Source organism: Mytilus edulis, chromosome 6 (assembly GCF_963676685.1).
Source record: "Mytilus edulis chromosome 6, xbMytEdul2.2, whole genome shotgun sequence".
Taxonomy (NCBI): domain Eukaryota; kingdom Metazoa; phylum Mollusca; class Bivalvia; order Mytilida; family Mytilidae; genus Mytilus; species Mytilus edulis.
In genome coordinates this window covers 41,116,393-41,137,552 of record NC_092349.1, presented here as the reverse complement: position 1 = coordinate 41,137,552, position 21,160 = coordinate 41,116,393, and the positions used below count along the sequence as shown (strand labels likewise).

Sequence of the window (21,160 nt, the reverse complement as noted above, 5' to 3'; positions counted from 1 at the left end):
TTATATTTGTTCTATTTTCACTGTGCTTAAACGGCTGTGGGTAACTTAAGTTACCCACAGCCCAAGATGGCGGACTCTAAACTCGTTGATATTTAATTCATACAAAATGTACCTTTTGCGACGTCTTTCATGCAGAATGTAAATATTTATAGGATTATTGAATAAAGAAATGACTAACAATTACCTTAAATTTGTTAATATAGAGTTCACTAAAGCGCAAGGTCAACTTTAAAAAAGAGGCCCCTCATGGGGGGGGGGGGTCCTAGTAATCACATAATCACCATTTTTTTGCCAATATAATCACATAATCATTAAATATTTGCTTATCTTTAGTAATCAAATAATCATAAACTAAAAATACAGTCCTAGGTAATCAAATAATCATGAAATATTTGGCTTAATAATCAAATAATCATTAAAAAAACGGCCAAGTAATCACATAATCAAAAACCCCATGAGGGCCCTCAAAAAATGCATAAGATGTCCGTAACTTTTTGATCGAAACTAAGCAGACTGTCCATAACTTTATTTTTAGATGTGGGTAACTTTTGATTTAAAATTTTAAGAATTATAATTTCAACAATTAGAAGACAATTAACATCATATTTGTAACCTTCGCGTTATACTGAAATACTACTCATTCACCACTAAATGTGATTTGATTAACACATCATACTTAAACCACAGAAGTTTTATGTGGGGTTTGTGGTACTCCATCCTGGTTATGGTTTGAACTTTTATTTACTGATGTGCGTCTTATCGACGTTTTTCGCTTGTCAGACCAAGGCTTTTTCATACTCTTTAATGTTTTGAGTTTAATTATATGTTTGCGGTTTACCTTCACCTCTGTTTCTTTCTATGTGTATTTTGATGAATACTCTTTGACGCGGCTCGGTATTTATACATCCCACCAGTTATTTATAATGTTATGATTTTTTGAATATGTTTCCGCGGGGTTTTGGTGATGTAAACAGAAAGATACGAGGACCGAGAATACTGAACACAAACAGAGAAAACGTTATTTAAATGGTATCTTTGTGCTTCTGAAGGTTATCGAAATGATAGTTTTAAACATAATTTATACTCAAATTTAAACACGTCGGATATCTTTTTTTAAAGATAGTTCTTGTTTGAATATGTTTCCTAGTATGTTTTTTTTTCTCTCTCTCTTTGTATGTTATCAGGGTTTGTTAGACTATTAAATTACCCTGTTGTCCTACGTAGTTATTTATATTTTTATATACTGTGTCGAATTGTTACACTATGTTGACTGCTCTTTTCCTTTTATTGTCACTGACTTTTACCTATTGTGTCTTTTAGTTTTATTCAGTTTAATGAGATTTAATGCAACTTGCATACAAATGAAATATGCAGCTAGCTGTAAAACTAGGTTTATTCATTTATACAAAATCATTAATGTCCTTTTTTAGCTCACCTGGCCCGAAGGGCCAAGTGAGCTTTTCTCATCACTTGGCGTCCGGCGTCCGTCGGCGTCCGTCGGCGTCCGGCGTCGTCTGGCGTCCGTCGTCGTTAACTTTTACAAAAATCTTCTCCTCTGAAACTACTGAGCCAAATTTAACCAAACTTGGTCACAATCATCATTGGGGTATCTAGTTTTAAAAATGTGTTCGGTTACCCGGCCAACCAACCAAGATGGCCACCATGGCTAAAAATAGAACATAGGGGTAAAATGCAGTTTTTGGCTTATAACTCTGAAACCAAAGCATTTAGAGCAAATCTGACCGCAGTTAAATTGTTTATTAAGTCAAGATCTATCTGCCCTGAAATTTTCAGACGAATCGGACAATCGGTTGTTGGGTTGCTGCCCCTGAACTGGCAATTTTAAGAAAATTTTGCCGTTATATGGTTATTATCTTGAATATTATTATAGATAGAGATAAACTGTAAAAAGCAATAATGTTCAGCAAAGTAAGATTTACAAATAAGTCAACATGACCAAAATGGTCAGTTGACCCCTTTAGGAGTTATTGCCCTTTATAGTCAATTTTTAACCATTTTTCGTAAATCTTAGTAATCTTTTACAAAAATCTTCTCCTCTGAAACTACTGGGCCAAATTAATGCAAACTTGGCCACAATCATCATTGGGGTATCTAGTTTAAAAAATGTGTCCAGTGATCCGGTCAACCAACCAAGATGGCCGCCATGGCTAAAAATAGAACATAGGGGTAAAATGCTGTTTTTGGCTTATAAATCAAAAACCAAAGCATTTAGAGCAAATCTAACATAGGTAAAATTGTTCATCAGGTCAACATCTATTTGCCCTGAAATTTTCAGATGAATCGGACAACCCGTTGTTGGGTTGCTGCCCCTGAATTGGTAATTTTATGGAAATTTCACTGTTTTGGGTTATTATCTTGAATATTATTATAGATAGAGATAAACTGTAAACAGCAATAATGTTCAGCAAAGTAAGATTTACAAATAAGTCTGATGACCGAAATGGTCAGTTGACCCCTTTAGGAGTTATCGCCCTTTATAGTCAATTTTTAACCATTTTTCGTAAATCTTAGTAATCTTTTACAAAAATCTTCTCCTCTGAAACTACTGGGTTAAATTAATCCAAACTTGGCCACAATCATTTTTGGGGTATTTAGTTTTAAAAATGTGTCCGATGACCCAGCCATCCAACTAAGATGGCCGCCATGACTAAAAATAGAACATAGGGGTAGAATGCAGTTTTTGGCTTATAACTCAAAAACCAAAGCATTTACAGCAAATCTGACGGAGTAAAATTGTTTATCAGGTCAAGATCTATCTGCCCTTAAATTTTCAGATGAATCGGACAACCCGTTGTTGGGTTGCTGCCCCTAAATTGGTAAGTTTAAGGAAATTTTGCTGTTTTGGTTATTATCTTGAAAAATATTACAGATAGAGATAACCTGTAAACAGCAATAATGTTCAGAAAAGTAAGATTTACAAATAAATCAACATGACTGAAATGGTCAATTGACCCCCTAAGGAGTTATTGTCCTTTATAGTCAATTTTTAACCATTTTTCGTAAATCTTAGTTATCTTTTACAAAAATCTTCTCCTCTGAAACTACTGAGCCGAATTAATCCAAACTTGGCAACAATCATATATGAGGTATTTAGTTGAAAAAATTTGTCTGGTGACCCGGCCATCAAATCAAGATGGCCGCCATGGCTAAAAATAGAACATTGGGGTAAAAAGCAGTTTTTGGCTTATAACTCAAAAACCAAAGCATTTAGAGCAAATTTGACAGGGGTAAAATTGTTTATCAGGTCAAGATCTATCGTAAATTTTACTAACATTTTCCACCGAAACTACTGGGCCAAGTTCATTATAGATAGAGATAATTGTAAGCAGCAAGAATGTTCAGTAAAGTAAGATGTACAAACACATCACCATCACCAAAACACAATTTTGTCATGAATCTATCTGCTTCTTTTGTTTAATATTCACATAATTATACCAAGGTGAGCGACACAGGCTCTTTAGAGCCTCTAGTTTAAGTTTTCCCATTTACTGTAAATCTTGGCCAGGGTGCCGCAATATCACCGTGCGCAACGTCCCAGTGTGTCCAGATTGACACCCCTTTTATTTTACTGTCAATGCTGATGGGATTTGTTTTTGTGGGGATGAGAGAAAAGTATTTTTGGCTTTTTCAAAAAGACGGAAAAAGTTGGTGCATTTAAGTCTCGTATAGTCTATCCACTGCATGCCTGGGCAATTTGGGTTCCCCTCCAAAATCCCAGATTCACGCTACCCTTGTCGTTGCTAGCGATCAGAAAATCAGTAAGTGTATACATGCTACATGTATTTGTAAAAAATACTTGTGTAGTCTACTTGTTCAAAAATAAAAACGAATAATGATGTTTCAACAGTTTATCTGCTATGATCGAAAACAACCCTCCGAACTAGGCGATTCGGGTACATCGACGTTATACAAAATGAGACCCGAGTTTTGCGGATTTATCGTGATTTTTTTCATATTTTTCCCAATTTTGTCTTCCATCGATACAATGAATTATATCATACTAGACATCTACTTCGTTTTGTGAATATGTATTCGATGCAATCTCTATCATCAGTTTAAACATTACATCCGCGTATGTCGATTCTTTGAAAGTTACGGACATCTCTATTGGTATGATGAAAAAAGTTACGGACAAGTTGTTTTGAAGTTACGGACAGCCTTAGTGTTTTTTTTTAAATCGTGCTGTGATCGTTTATTTTGTAGAATTTAATCACCTTTCCAGTTTAAGGGTTTCCCTAAACGATTAATACAACTTTTAAATTCAGTTGTTTAATTGATGCATTCGTGGTATTGTTATTCTATAGAAGAAAAGTTTCTAACCGACGCAAGGCGGCTCCATCTTGGGCTGTGAGCCGTTTAAGCACAGTGATTTTATAATCCTTTCACAGACTAATTGTCAATTAATATTTCCAAATGCTATAAACTGCCAGTTAAAGTTTTCAAAGACTACTTACCAGGTAAATTGTGTTGCAACCATACTTCAAAAGATCTTTTCAGAATTCATTTTTATCGGACAAAAATTAAATCATTGAATATTCATGTTGTTTGGATTTTTTTGCATTATAAGGTACAACACTTAAATAGCTGATGAATGCAAGTTTCAATAATCGTCGTTTTCGAAGTCTGCTTTCAAATTAATGAATTTCTAATCAGGAGCTATGTATAAAAAAAGAAGAAAATCATGATACATTGTACATGAACAGTTACATTTTTATAGAACTAAAGCAGAATAGTACTAAGTCGTCGTCGTCATTTATCGGAATACTTTGGTGCACGGTAATAGATTTTTTTTACTAAGCCGCAATGATATGAAATGAAATTTTAACACAAAACTCCTGCTTCTGATTACTATAAATAAGATACTTTCAAAAAATATATGAACAACAAAATGTCATCTTTTTGTGCATCCTGTGCTTGTCTTTTCTCCAGATGATGTATTTTGAAAAATGTGTTACTTCATGTATAATAAAACACTGGCAATTAGTATACAAGCAACCCTGTCTCTTCATTTCCAACTATTACCTTCAGCTTCGCCTTTAGCATTTCTTTAACTCAGGATCAACAAACTTGATATTATTATTTAAAATCCAGAAATGGATGGTACAATGAAAATGTGTTCTACTTATTTCTATTGTTTGTGTTGCTTTATCAAATTTACCAACTTTATATATTTCAAATCAAAGTTATAAATAATTTATAAACACAGAAAACGGTGAATGATCAGTTGCAATAGGGTTGTTATTGATTGCCACTGCTGGAATTATGATAGCGGATACATGTAAAGATATCATGCAATGGTATCGAGGGATAATGCATGAATATTAGTTAAGGTTTTTATACTCGTAGCATTAGCTTCAAGCAAGCAACCACAGAGAGGGAGACTAAAGCTAATAATACACACAAGTGCATATACTGGTATGAACCATAACCAGATGATCTACAGCATATATCAATGTATACAAGTACACTTAAACCTGTATCATAGTTTATACAGTTATAGAACATGAGGTAGATGGGTTAATATTGTAGGTTGCCATATACTGATTTGACAAATGAAATTATCTAACAGGCGGAACTATTTTGTTAGCGATTTATACGTATGCATTCATGATGTTAAGCTTTAAAAGCACTTGTGAAGACATTTTAGGAATTAACTGACAGTGTGTGAAGTCGAATGCAATGATACCACATCTCATTACTTATGTATATAGATCACTTGGTTACTATTAGCAATTAATTAAGTATACTCAAAGAAAAGCTTCTTACTGGATGGAATAACATCGAACTATTTGATTTATTTCATTTTTGATTAACGTACAAAATCTATTCATTATATCTAATTTGTAACTCTAATTTTTTTTTAAATATTTAATTGTTCAAAAGTAGCGGAAGGCACGAGCCAATGATAAGTATTTGGGGAAAAACAAGCAGGTCATAACAGCTATCTTTCAATGGACGAACATTTGTCAAATGAGAAAAAAGAAAATCAGGATGTACAATATCAACAAGTTATATAAATAGATACCTACCTTTAGTACAGGTAAACATTTAATAATGAGACTTCGTTTGCAACAGGTAAGCACGATCATACCTGGTATATTGAATAACTGTAATGTGGACGCTGCGCTGGGTATTAATGAAAAAAATAATTTTGAATGAGAACTTACATCAAACCTTATTCTGCAGATCCAACAAATCCTGGTTTTTCTTATCGGAGTTACAGGCAGATAAATGAGAGTCGATAAGGCTCACCTATAATTCAGAATTCAACATTCGGAATTCAGCATTCAGAATTCAGAATTCGCAATTCAGAATTCGGAAAAATGTTTTTTTTAATATAGGTGAGCCTTCTCGGCTTTTTTTTTTTTTTTTTTTTATCAACAAGTTCAAATGTTATTTCTCGACAAAAAACTCCGTTAAAAATTCGTTCATATACTCTTTTTAAACTGTAATCAAGGCTTATAGTTTAAACTTCTTTTGATTATTCAAATTTGTTTACCATTTAATCGTGGTTATCGTACCCGTCGTAGACCGACAAATTTAGATAAAAAAAAAAAGAAGTTGCATACAATTAATAGGGATAATAAAATACTTTATAAAAGTAAGGTCATCTGATGTTTTCCCCGTATATTTCAAATTAGAAAAACAAATTAAATTGTACAAAATGTTCTGTACATATTTAAAACAGTCGTCATAATAAGATAAAACACATAATGTTTTTCACGCAGATTAAAAGTATTAAAAATGTATATTGTTACCATAGTGTCCACCTGCATAACGTTACTTTATGCCCTGAAATGAAATGCACTATATGGTTTCATTCATAATTTGAAATTACGGCGATCTATCTCCAAAACATCCTTTTGGTAAAATCCGCTTCTTTGAAGAATTTGTTTTCAGAAACGAGGTTACATTTTAGTTACATCATTAGTAACAAACAATATCACAGAATCAAGAAAAGAAAAATCGGCCCTCCCCCCCCCCCCCCCCGTCCCCTCCCCCTGTGATTAGCAAGAAATACTGAAGAATACATATTGGAAAGGAGGGAATGGTTTGGAGAAGATGTTTTTCTTAACATCGTACACAAAAACTTTAAAAAATAATTTATTTGTCTTTACGCCACCATCAGTCAGTCAAGATGTGTTTCTCCCATTTCTCTAACTTTAACAATTCAACACGCATGCCTGTGATTAGGATCAAACTTTATCTTTTTTTCTTCAGATTTCTACATTGATTGTTTTTATTTTACTGTTGGACTACATTATGATTGTTGCGAGTGCCAGTATCAATAAATGTTCCCGGCCAAGTAGACGAACAATGAGACGGATACGAGCTGACTTCTTTCGTAAACTTAAGAGAAGGTTACACGATAGTTTTGGATCTTTAACACACCTTACACAACAAACTCTTCGAAGGTCAACCAATGAAGGACATAAATATATCCGTAAACGAAACATTAGTGATGACCCAAAAGAAGGAAGATGCCCAAGAAATAAATATGTAGAAGAATCGTGTCCGCATTACTTTGTTTTGGATGTAGACGATAATAGGATACCAGAAGTAATTCTCCAAGCTAAATGTAAATGTTCTAAGTGCCTGGAGCTCAATTCGTATGGCTCATTTCAAAACAGTTCATATGCTGGATGTGAAACTGTAGATTACTACAGCCGTGTTCTTCGTGTTACCGATTGTGTAAATGGTTATTTCAAGTATGACGAAGTTTGGGAACCAGTGGCTGTAGCATGTCGCTGTACTAATCAACGTCAAGTTCGGGTAAACGAATAGAAAAGTATGCTTGTGGTATTTCTGTATTAGAATTAACAAGAACGCTTGCAGTTTTTCTTTTTCAGAAAATACCAAAGATATATCAAATCTTAACTAGTTGAGTTATAATATGTGTACTCATTATATGAGAATAAATCGCGGACATTTATTGAGTAAAATGGTACGTCCATGAAAAATCCACGTCTTCGATCAAGTCTAGTTGAAATCAAGAAAATTTTACTTGGAAAATACAATTGTCAATCATATGTACCCTGAAAGAATTGTCACTGCAATGAGAGTTTAGAAACAAACAAGAAAAGACTTGTTTACCGTTACTGAGTTTCGATAAGAGATTAAGAAGTAAAGCGCATAAACAACATAGAATAAAAAGAAAGAATTATACCATTAGACTTTACTGGAAAAGACATAGAAAGATTTAATCAGCCAACCGGAAAAGAGATGTAGTTTTCATTACAAAAGTTTATCATGTCGGCTCATTCTGCCACGATGGTAAAATCGACCATTTCCTATAACCTTTCGTATGAACTGTTGTTTAAACTAGCCTTCACTGCCAAACATTATATTTCTAGTCATCAAATATATTTATAGATTGTTTTATTAATTTAGAAGGAATAAAGATTTTTTTTATATTTATGTAATTATGTCGTGTTTTACCTAGAAGGTTGACTGTCTGATGATTTAAAATGCTGAAATTGTTGATAAATCACAAGTACTTAGGTGTCGCAATCTCATCTGATGCAAACTGAACTAACCATATAAATGATACAAAAAGCAGGTAAATATACCGAGGAAACTAAAATTTACACTTTCCAAATAAACAACTTCAAATATCGAAATCTATATCTATACTACTTATGAAACAGACCGATTTCATTCAGCCGAAACTCATCTGAAACGATACAAACTCGGAAATATTTGTGATATGACGTATAAATGTAGTGTTTTGTACTTCCTAAATTTGTCTTTAAAACAATCTTTTTTTCCACAGAAAAAGCTCTATGATAAAAAGAAACTAAAAAAGACACATCCATCTAACGTCTTTTTTACCAGAGGGAGTTTAAATCTTTGTTTCTTTTAATTTCAAAATGTATAATCGGACAATTTTAGAAAATTGTTATCAATCGTGTCAGTTCAGAAATTGTAAATTATCAAAAGAAAAGGGTACAAAAAAATACCAAAAAAAGAGAATATCAATACCATGTTGTTATCCTTTAAATGATACTATTAAATGTAAAATTATACATTATCTGATAAAAGTCAGTCCAACTTGATGAGAAAATGCTACGTAAAACGTCAACTAAAAAGTTAAAGTTTTTTTAAATGCAACTTTGGATATCAAATATGCTATATGTGTTCGTTTATGTTCCATATAACATAAATCAAAAACAGCGGTTAGTTACTCAGAAGAGGAAGTAAATGTTTATAGCCAATAGTAGATCATGGTATCGTTTAACAACAGGTTAATTGATTTGGTAAAGATAAGTGTATCTGTATATACTTTTTTTTTTTTTTTTTTTTTTTTTTTTATCCAGGAAGCCTTTAATCATTGAAAAGTGTTCCTGTAAGAACTTACATAACGTCCTTTCTATTGTAGCACATGGTAAAAAAAACTGTCTTGAATCAATAATAACTTGCGAATTTTATACATTTGCGAGACAAATTTTGCCGTTTGGTTTGGTTCGCAAGCTGACGATTGTATATCTTGATTTTATTATCCTTATATCGGATATTTAATTGTGTTTTTGTAATATGTGGCTTTTTTTCCTGCAGCGAAACGAACAAGTTTAATGTTATAGTTAGTTGAAAGAAGGATCCATCTGATTTAGCCTATTTTCCGTTTTTATTTGTGTTAAATAAGTACTATATATACCATGGTTTTTACGAGTTAAAATTGAGAAAGGAAATGGTGAATATGTCAAAGCGACAACCACCCGACCATAGAGCAAACAACAGCCGAAGGCAACCAATGGGTCTTCAATGTAGCGAGGATTCCCGCACCCGTAGGTGTCCTTCAGCTGGCCCCTAAAATATGCATAATAGTACAGTGATAATGGACGTCATACTAAACTCCGAATTATACACAAGAAACTAAAATTTAAAATCATACAAGACTAACAAAGGCCAGAGGCTCCTGACTTGGGACAGGCGCAAAATTGCGGCGGGGTTAAACATGTTTATGAGATCTCAACCCTCCCCCTATACCTCTAGCCAATGTAGAAAAGTAAAAGAATAACAATACACACATTAAAATTCAGTTCAAGAGAAGTCCGAGTCTTAACATATTTAAACAAACGAATCCGAAGTTTGTTTAAATATGTTAATGAGTAAGACACATGATATATAAAATTTGTAATATAAATAAAATGATTGACAGCTTCAAGACCTTCAACTAATATTGGAAATTGATCACGTTACAGTTTTATCCAATGAAATGGAAGCTCGCGCAAGTCACTTTTGCGCTTCGTGTATGATCGTCTGTGTACTTCATGTAATAGAACCCCTGAATTTGCAGAAAGTAAAGAAAATGTCGGATTTTCCCTGATTTATTTTTAGTTTTGCGCCCCGTGTATGATTGTAGGCGCAGGTAATTTCATAATATCATCAGACTGAGGTAAACAAAAATGTCGGATTCCAGCGACAAGGATTAAATAATTATTCTAATGACGGTAAGAATTGTTTTGTTTTTTCAATGTATCATACAAATTAATCATATTTTACAGAATTTTCATCTAATTGAAAAATGCTTCTCTTCCGTTATTTTATTAGATTACTTATTAAAACACAATTTTAATGATAACATAATACTTTAACAGTGGCGGATCAAGGGGCATAGATAGTGTACGTCCCCTAATCATGTTTTTTTCACAGATATTTGTAGCCGATATTTATTTCTTTTTGTATAGGTACCCCCCTTTTTAAATCGAATTTAAATTGAATTTTCGCAAAGGAAATGATAGTGTTACATTTTATTTTTTTCAAAACTGAAAAAAGAAACATTTAGTAATTGTTTCCAAAATTAAGGGAATTCGTAACAATTCTATGTAGTTTGAAAAGGGTTTCTTGAAATGTGGTACACATAATTTATTGCTTTTTCTTATAAAATGAAAACAAATGAAGATCTTGACCTTTTAGTACGTTTTACAGTTTCCTAAATATTTTAGAGGCGGATACATTTAAAAAAAAAAGGTGGAGCTTCAGCCATGGAATAACATGAAAATGAATATGTTATACCATGGCTGAAGCTCCGCCTTTTTTCCTTTGGATTCTAGTCGAGTTGCATATTTAATTAGTAAAGGATGGTACAACATAAATTTGCATATAATATACCATGGTTTTCCCTCACCACACTTTTTAAGCAAATTATTTCATAAAAACATCAAAGGAAAAAATCCAATTTATGTTACAATTAAAAAAAACCCACAAGAAATAATTAAGATTTCACAAACTTTGTCACTTGTGATGGTTAGTATGATATATTTACATTTATTAAAAGAAAACATTCATTTGTACATCATTCATTTCTACTATATCAATACATGTAATAGTGCAGTGCAAGTGTATGGTGGACATTCTTCTGTTATAATTTGATATTCCTAATATATTGGATTTCAGTAGGCCTTCATATCTTCCCGCCAAACGTTCCATCTCCTATGCAGAGTTATCGGTCATTGAAAGAGAGCAAGACCGCACGGTCATCCGATGTAAAAATCATATACGTGATACAATTATTTTTTAATTCTGAAAATTGATAATCACATAGTTTTCCTTCCTTCCTTGCATGACATACTTACCGCTGGAGAAAAACATTCTACGGTAGGAACACGCATCAAAAAGAAAATATAATGTTAACATATGCGAGAGTGTAACTGTCCTCGTTTAGACTAGGAGACCTGTCAAACGTTTGTACATACTTATACATTTGTAAATACGGAAGTATCCGTGACTATGCCAAGGACGTTTAACATTAACAAAACAGAATAAGGTAACATTTAAACTTCTCAAATCGTTATCTATATCAGTATACATACTAATATAGGGATGATACACATGAGATCATATAGGGACTCTTTACCTGACCTGACCCAAAGAAATTGCATATTACATCGTTTCGAGATTTTTAAGATGAGGTAACAACATTTACGTATATTTTTGACATAAAACAAAAGATAACAACAACAAAAATAACTGATTTAATAGATATGGGAAGATGTGGTGTGAGTGCCAATGAGACATCTTTCCATCCAAATACCAATTTATAAAAATTAACCATTATAGGTTAATGTACGGCCTTCAACCCGGTGCCTTGTCTCACACCGAACAAAAAGCTATAAAGGGTCCCAAATTTACTAGTTTTAAACCATTCAAACGGGAAAACCAACGGTCTAATCTATATAAAAAACGAGAAACGAGAAACACGTATAAATTACATAAACAAACGACAACTACTGTACATCAGATTCCTGACTTAGGACAGGTGCAAACATTTGCAGTGGGATTAAACGTTTAAATGGTACCAAACCTTCTCCCTTTTTCTAAAACAATAGCATAAAATCACAACATAGAAAACCACACTATAAAATATCAATTGGAAGGCTTAACTCAATCAAAAAACGTAAATTAACACACTATGAACGAATAAATTTGATCTGCGATTAAGCACACATACGCATATATATATATAATATATATACTACAAGCAAAAATAACAGATTTGGAAATATAGGATTATATATGGCGATGTCATTACAAAGTTTAATACGTAATATATTATAAATTTGAAAGTAGAGTACAAATTGGTTTTCATTTTCCAAAGTTTTACCAGTTCGTTGACTCTCTGATGAGTTATGAGTAATTGTAACACAAAAATATCAAAGCGTTGGCAATAACACATATTTTATGGTTAAAATGATGAAATTGTTGATAACTCACAAGTACTTAGGTGTCGCAATCTCATCTGATGCAGACTGAACTATTCATATTAATAATACAACAAGCAGGTAAATATACCGAGGAAACTAAAATTTACATTTTCCAAATAACAACTTGTCAAAACTATATTTATACTTCTTCAGGAACAGACCGATTACATTGTGCCGAAATTTATCTGAAACCATACAAACTCGGAAATATTTGTGATATAACTTATTATATGGAACGCCGTTACTGCCTTATGGTACTCCTTTCTTTATCATGATGAGCTTTTTCTCTATTATAATGAGCTTTTTCTTTATTATGATGAGCTTTTTCTCTATTATGATGAGCCTTTTCTTTATTATGATGAGCTTTTTCTTCATTATGATGAGCTTTTTCTCTATTATGATGAGGTTTTTCTTTATGATAAGATTTTTTTCTCTATTATGATTAACTGTTAGAGTGAATCATGGGAAATTAAGAGAATTAAGATCGAACAAAAAGAAAAATTGCCACCAACTATGCTCCTCACGACTAGGCATAAGTTAGGGATTTTGTTACCGCAAATACTTAAAACCTTTACTTAATTCTTCAATATATATATATAAAGGTTAGGTTTTAAAGTTTGGTTGTACCTTAAAACTGATTTCAAACGGGATACTTGTAGCACATCCTCATGTTGTTTATCGTGCCCAGAAATTTTGAAATGATCCTAGTAAACTTATTAATCATTTAGATAAACTCATTCTGGAAGGTTACCAATTCAGCACTGTAATTAGATCATTGAATATTGATTTATTGGTATTGATATTGATTCTGTTATCAGTAATATTTAAAGCAAACTAAATATTATCTTTATATACAAATAAACATTCATGGATCTGCAGTATGTTGACTCCTGTATCTTAGCATAGCACACTGAAGTCAGGGTTTTCTCCGACTTTTTATTGACGTCTTTGCACTAAATCCAATGGATATTTGATGTGCACTGATTGATAATTTAGTCTTAGATGCATGATTTTATTTATTAGTTTTTTTTTTGTCTTTTTGTTGATAAGGAGGTACAAGTATCCGGCCATGTCCGCTTGTATTTGTAGTATTTGTATGTTTATCCATGTGATGAGTTAAGCCTTTTTACCTGATTTTTATAGTTCGTTCTTATGTTGTACCACTGTCCCAGGTAAGGGGGATGGTTGGGATCCCGCTAACATGTTTAACAGCACCACATTCTGTATGTTTGTGCCTGTCCCAAATCAAGAGCCAGGAATTCAGTTGTTGTCGTTTGTTTATGTGTTAAATATTTGTTTTTTTCTCATTTTTTTTTACATAAATTAGGCCGTTAGTTTTCTTGCTGAAGTGTTTTATATTGTCATTTCGGGACCTTTTATAGCGGACTATGTGGTATTGGATTCGCTTATTGTTGAAGACCGTAAGGTGAACTATAGTTGTTAGTTTCTGTGTCATTAAGTCTCTTGTGGATAGTTGTCTAATTGGCAATCATACAACATTTTCTTTTTATATAGGTGTACCAGATGAGTTATATGATGGATATAAAAAAAACAAGACTAAAACTGGGGTTTGGGGGGGGGGGGGGAACAGACCAAGTAATAGACAATGATCATTTATAACATTGTTATTGTACGCAATAAATTACTGAAAGTTATATCAGGCTTGTGCAGAAAGGATTTCGACACAATTCACAAAGTCATCCATGCCAAAGTTGGTACCTGTCCTATTGTAATCTGTTCTTATTATTCGTTGGTAATTAATTGCAATGTTCATTGGCTCAAAAATTGGCCTTCCATTGTCCATAAGATTAGACGCATCAATGTTTCCCTCTAATCCATAATCAACTAAATCTCGTTCACTGCGTTGTGTACCAACTTGATTCTGTATTTGACGCGATTCAAATATTGACAGGCAATGATTTTGTTGTTCTCGTTCTATGGCTTGCCCATGCTTCAGTCCAAATATCAAGTCTTCTGTTAATTTCATCCATGTAAATGTAGTGCAAGGCTATTTAATTTAGTGGATCGCGATTTCCCTGGTTGTTGAAATAGTACAAAACACCCTCGTTAACGTCCCTTCACAATCTCTCTATTCTCTGATTGTGTGTGATTGGGCCTGTAATCATACTGCCGCCACCATGTTTTGTCAACATTAAATCCGCCGCCGATACATTTTCTATTCCCTCATCTGACCAGAGGCAGATTTAGAGGTTGCCCGGCATCCCTTTTTCTGGGAAAAAATTAATTGATTATATAGGGAATCGCCGAAGCATGAACGGAGCGGGCGTAGCAGTCAGTGGGATCCATTTATGAAAATTTATGGATCCGCCACTGCTGACAGAACCTATACAAAAAACCCACTCCAGAGAGGAAGCTATTCAATACGGTGGCGGAAGTGTTGTTGTCACGACAATGTAGAAACATAATAAGCCTACTAAACCCATCAACTCCATCCAGTATAATGAATCTCCATCTTACTAATTAATGGTAAGTGTCTATATGCCATAATTGATTCGGTGCCGTAACGTTGCATACACGTCTGTGCAGTCGACCGGTCTTTCTCTCTTTGGTACCAGCGAAGTATATTCTAAGAATGGCACCTCTTAACCTCAATCTTTGTACTTTAATTATTTTTCCTTTCAGTATTTCACGCAACATACGTTCGCCACAACGAGAAAAGTCAACGACAATACCGGAAACTATACTATCAAGGTTGTCATCTTCAATGTCAGAAAAATCTCTTTTCTGTAGTCCAAAGTGAGCCATCCGTCAATATATTGTTCTCTCTGAGAGTTCTTACAGATTTCCAATGTCCGATATCTTGAAGTCACAATCCAACAACGATTTTAGTACATTTTTGTCGACATGGTATTTTGGATGGCCATCTAAACTATCAGTTTTCACAGGTTTCATGTTTCCATACTTGATGCATCCCATTTGCAGTGTCATCATATGCGCTAGAATGGTAACTCCTAGATATTGCAGTTCATGTTATGAAAGCTAGTAGACAAAATTTGATGTTATTTTTCTTTATTAAACATTTACCGCACATGGAGCAATCCAACTTTCCGAAGAACTTTCAACATTTCTGATTACTAGTATGCCATTTTTTTTTTTAGAGAAAACCCTCATCATAAAGAAAAACCTCATCATAATAGAGAAAAAGCTCATCATAATAAAGAAAAAACTCATTATAATAAAGAAAAAGATCATCATAATAGATAATTCGAAAAAGCTCATCATAATGAAGAAAAAGCTCATTATAATAGAGAAAAAGCTCCACATAGTAAAGAAAAACCTCATCATAATAGAGAAAAACCTCATTATGATAAAGAAAAACCTCATCATGATAAAGAATGAAGTACCATAAGGCAGTCACGGCGTTCTATATAACGTATAAATGTTGTGTTTTATATCAGTTAGAACAATAACAAATCAACACATAAAAGTAGGCTATGCAAAGTTTGTCGACCTAGATTAAGGGCGCAAATTTAGGACGGTGTATAATATAAACATTATAAAATGTGAAAACAGCTCGTTAAAAACTGTATGCGTTAGAAGCATTTTTCTTGATTTATCATCATCAGGAAAGATGAAAGCCGAATATTAGAAAGCCAAGAATGTGATATACAATGTAACCTAAACAGTTGGAGAGGTCTATGATAAAAAAGACCTAAAAAATAAACTCATTCGTCTTATTTTATTTTTTTACCAGAGGAAGTTGATATCTTAGTTTCTTATAATTTAAAAATGTATTAACGGACACTTTTAGAAAGGTTTGTTATTAATCATATCAGTACAGAAGTTGTACGAAATCAACCGAAAAAGGTAGAGAACAAAAATAAATAAAAAAAAAACCAATGGAACACACATGTTGTTACCATCTAAATAATACTATCAATATATATTATCAGATAAAAGGTAGTTCTACTTGCAGGAACAATTCTAAGTAAAACGCCAACTAAAAAAAGGTTGTACTTGTATGGCTTTATAATTATTTTGATCTGAGCGTCACTGATGAGTTGTATATAGACGAAACGCGCGTCTTGTGTTTTTTATAATCCTGGTACCTTTAATAACTATTTAAATAAGCTTTGAATATCTAAATTGTCATATGTGTTCGTTTATAATCCAGATAAGATTAATCGGAAACAGCGGTTAGTTACCGGGAAGAGGAAGTGACTGTTTATAGCAAATATTAGAGCATTGTATCGTTTAACAACAGGTAAATTGATTTGGTATAGATCACTGTATCTGTATATTAATTTTTTTTTACCCAGGAAGCCGCTTAATCAGCTTAATCATTGAAAGGTGTTTCTGTACGAACTTACATAACGTTCTTCAATTGTAGCACATGGTATTAAAACTATGAATCAATCATAATTTGCGAATTTTATGTATTTGCGAGAAAAACTTTGCCAGTTGGTTTGGTTCTACGGCTGACAATTGTATATATCATGATTTTATTATCCTTATAAGTTATAATTACATTTATTAAAAGAAAAACAGAAGGTTTATGTTGAACAGTAGCAACGGGGATCAGGTCATGATTCACACAAGCAAATGAGCTGGGTAGATTATTTGCAAAAATCATATTTTTGTCAAGATGTTTTAAATTATATTCACCTTTTATCTAGGCAAACACGCATATGCAGGTATAAAAGGGCCTCGTATAAAATTAAAATCATAGTATACGCAGGTATAAAAGGGCCTCGTATAAAAATTAAAATCATATACGCGATACAATTCTTTCTTTATTTTCAAAATTGATTGTCACATAATTCTCCTTCCTTCCTTGCATGACATACTTACAACACGATAGGAACACGCATCAAAGAGAAAATATAATGTAAACCTATGCGTAAGTGTAACTATACGCATGTTCTTGTTTAAAATAGGAGACGTACATAATTATACATTTCTAAATACGGAAGTAGCACTATGCCAAGGACGTTTAACATTGATAAAACAGATCAAGGTAACATTTAAATTCCCCAAACCGTTATCTTTATCAGTATACATACTAATATTTTGAATACACATAAGATCATATAAGGACTCTTTACCTGACTTGACCCAAAAGCGTTGCATATATCTTCGTTTAGAGTTTTTAAGTTGTGCAAACAACATTTACATATTAGTTTTTTTAGATAAAAAAAATGAGTTTGAGTTTCGCGGTAAGAGTAGAAGTACAAAAATATAATCAAATACATAACACCAGTTTCGCAATAACGCTTTATTACACACAAATTAAAAAGGAACACATAAAATCATAACATGAACACATATACAGAGTTTGAGAGACATATTGCCATAGGGTCATCAGCATATCAACTATAAATGTTAACATCTTGCAAAACAATTAAAATCATATACACAAATGATTGCATATTTCTTCCGCAGTAGTGCTTTCATCTTGTCATCGCTTGGCTACTACTTGAAACTCAAATTCGTGGATTACTTGAAATGTATTCGTTTCCTGTAACCATATCATTTTACGGTGGGAATTTTCAGGTAACCTTTGGAAAATACGGAGGTAGGGTTTAAAAATATTTGCTCATTCAATTAATTCGCTTCTTAATTGAATCATTTGACATTGTTATTCGTTTTGGTCGTTTACAAGCACACCCGACAGAAATAGGTTCATATACCTCTTCAAATAACATTTCCCCTTCATCTGAACATTTCGTTGCCCTCATTACCACAGAATAATGATATATCTCACGACAACCTAACCCTGTCTGATCATGATGTTTTGGTCTATTCCCGTCTTTTTGTAAACATTCGGAACATTTGCATTTTGCTTGCAATAAAACGTTCGGAATCCTATTGTCGTCTACATCGAGTGCAAAGTAATGCGGACAAGGATTTTCATAATCGTATTTTGGACAATTTTTATTAAGCCAGCTAATATGCATAGTTCTTTGAGACTTAAACTTATCGTCAATTTGATAATAGTTCTTCTTCTCATTTATATATAGTATATTAAAACTATCAGAATAAGTTCTGCTTCTATTTTTTAAGAACTCAATTTTAATTTTCCGCAACTTCCTTTTTGCTGGGTGTCTACATGGCGATGTTGTAGCCACACATGTTTGCAGTATCAATATTACCATAATGTTTATAATTACTACGTTGAAACTAGTAAAAATCTGCAAAAAAAAAGTGATATTTGTAAAAATGTGAATCATAATCAGATGGTAATTTTTTGTATACCAAATCAATATATAAAAACAATTCATCATAGATAATACAATGAAAAATTTCGACGTTATTTGAACTGAATTTGTAAACTAATAGGATGAAAAAACAATAAACACAAACATCCTAATAAGAAAAACAATTTGCCATTTTGATCCCATCATGAAAATATTTGCAAGTGCAATACATTCGTGATCTTTTATACCCATAATTCAAACCAATGTCCACTCAATAGTACTTTAGTGATGATTAAATATTGCAGTCCAGTTGACAAGTTACAAAGAAATAAACGATAAGCCAAATGATATATATAATTCATTGCATTACTTTCGGGAGTTTTTGATAAAATTTGTTGTTTTGATAGAGTCACAAGTTTGGAGGTAAGTGATAAAAATATAACAGAACATTTCTACAGTTGAAAAAACAGCATGTAGTCTTTTAATTGGATGTGTTCATTATATATTTCAATTTTATTAGTGAAATGAGCAAATATAATTATTGTTTATCGCAAAGAAATACTTTAAAATAATATTTAATCACTTTTTCTCGATAATCATCCTAAGAATATTTTTAGTAAAATCCACAGATGGACAGAGTCTATCAACATTATTTCTTGATGTAATTATTTGGTCTTGTGCTCACTATTTTAGTAGCTACGTATATACGTAAGTGGATATTTTTTTATAGTATACTATGTGCCCCTTTTTGACATGGATTTTTATTTTTTTATTTTCAAATTGATAAGTTTAGAATTATTTTTTTTGCTGTACAATAAAAAAAATGTAATGTAAGTTTTTTTTTTTTTTTTATAAAAGAATATGTTTGTGATTAAACATGCTTATTTGACATACTCCTGCTATAAAAAAAACTAAACTAAATAAATATATTAAAGAGAGAGATAGAGAGATTAAATTATATCCAATATAGTAGAGCAATAACAAATACTGGAAAAGGATTTATCTTCAATTCTCTGGTATCTTGGTCCTTACCTTTAAATAATCAAAGTACATTTTTATCTCAATCACTTTCTAGTGAAACTGAAGATTTGTATCTTATAGAAACTTTAAATATGATGGCAAAAGTATTTTTTTATTTAAGGGAAACTTACTTTATTTCCGGTGTAATGTTTGTTTATATTAAACTGACATCCAAATACACATACAGTTTTAAACTTCCTATATATTGCATAATAAAAGATGTAATCGATCTTTTTTATTGGTTGATATCGTATATATAATCATTATATGTGACTGCAGAACAAAAGATAGAAGCAGTTATTAGAACAGATGCATGAAAAGGAAACAAAAATCAATCTAATAATTACAGATTATCCACTAGGGGATTAACCTTGAAATCAATCTTAATAAAGATTATTTCCATCAATGAAGCGCTGAATACACTCACGACATGTTTTTTTTTTTAATAATTACAGTTATATTCCGCCTCTTGCTACGAAACATCTATCATTACTGATTACAGTTAAATAAAGAAGTTATATTAAGATCTATTAACAGTATTATTTAGAATTTGTAGCTGATGTATAGGGCAGGGTTGTAGAAATTTAAAATCCAGCATGTGACAAAAATATTTCCACGAAAATACCTTGTTAATCCTAAATGAGACCAATGATTTGTATAGTAGGTTTTACTATACAAATCCTTGATCTCACACAAATATGTGTCACTGGACGTAGCGAAAAACATGCAATTTATCAAATTGTTCAATGCGAATTTGACTTGAAAATAAACAATATTCCACTTTAAAAAGAAATATGTCAAGAAACGAGATAATGTTTTAATTTTAAATTTCACAAAAAATCAATTAAATTAATATTTTAAATGAAACAATAATACTTCTGCAAATCTAAAATGTCAATGGATTACTTTTAACCTTGTGGATTAACTATGTATATACATTTCAAAAGGGGAAAAAATGGAACAAAATATCATAAGTTGTTATCAAAATACGATAGAAAGAGAATACAAAAACTAAAGTGTTAATATATAAACTGGAATTTTTTACTTTACAAAAATCACAGTTATATATACCCCAATTAAAAAAAGGTTATATTAACTATTATCAAACTCTTATTGATGATAAAATAAATGATTTGAATGAAAATAATAAAATTTATCTATATAAATTTCTTAAATCTAATTTAAATAACCAAATGGAATACTACCTATCGCACTCAAATAAAGAAACAAGAAAAATATTAACCAAATTTAGAAACT

The 21,160-nt window shown here is 32.1% G+C and overlaps 1 protein-coding gene across 1 annotated transcript; it reads left to right on the top strand.

Moving 5' to 3' along the window:
- Positions 1-6,075: 6,075 nt before the first annotated feature.
- On the top strand, positions 6,076-8,412 carry LOC139526090 (uncharacterized). Its single transcript, XM_071321243.1, has 2 exons — positions 6,076-6,096; positions 7,243-8,412. Exons 1-2 carry the CDS (start codon positions 6,076-6,078, stop codon positions 7,804-7,806), a joined length of 585 nt encoding a protein of 194 aa, XP_071177344.1. The 3' UTR covers positions 7,807-8,412.
- Positions 8,413-21,160: the final 12,748 nt, after the last annotated feature.

Bases quoted from the DNA above. Each gene is read 5' to 3' on its own strand.
- LOC139526090 (XM_071321243.1), top strand. From the start codon at position 6,076: ATGAGACTTCGTTTGCAACAG. The intron at 6,097-7,242 runs GTAAGCACGATC...TTTTTTCTTCAG, and splicing joins TGAGACTTCGTTTGCAACAG to ATTTCTACATTGATTGTTTT.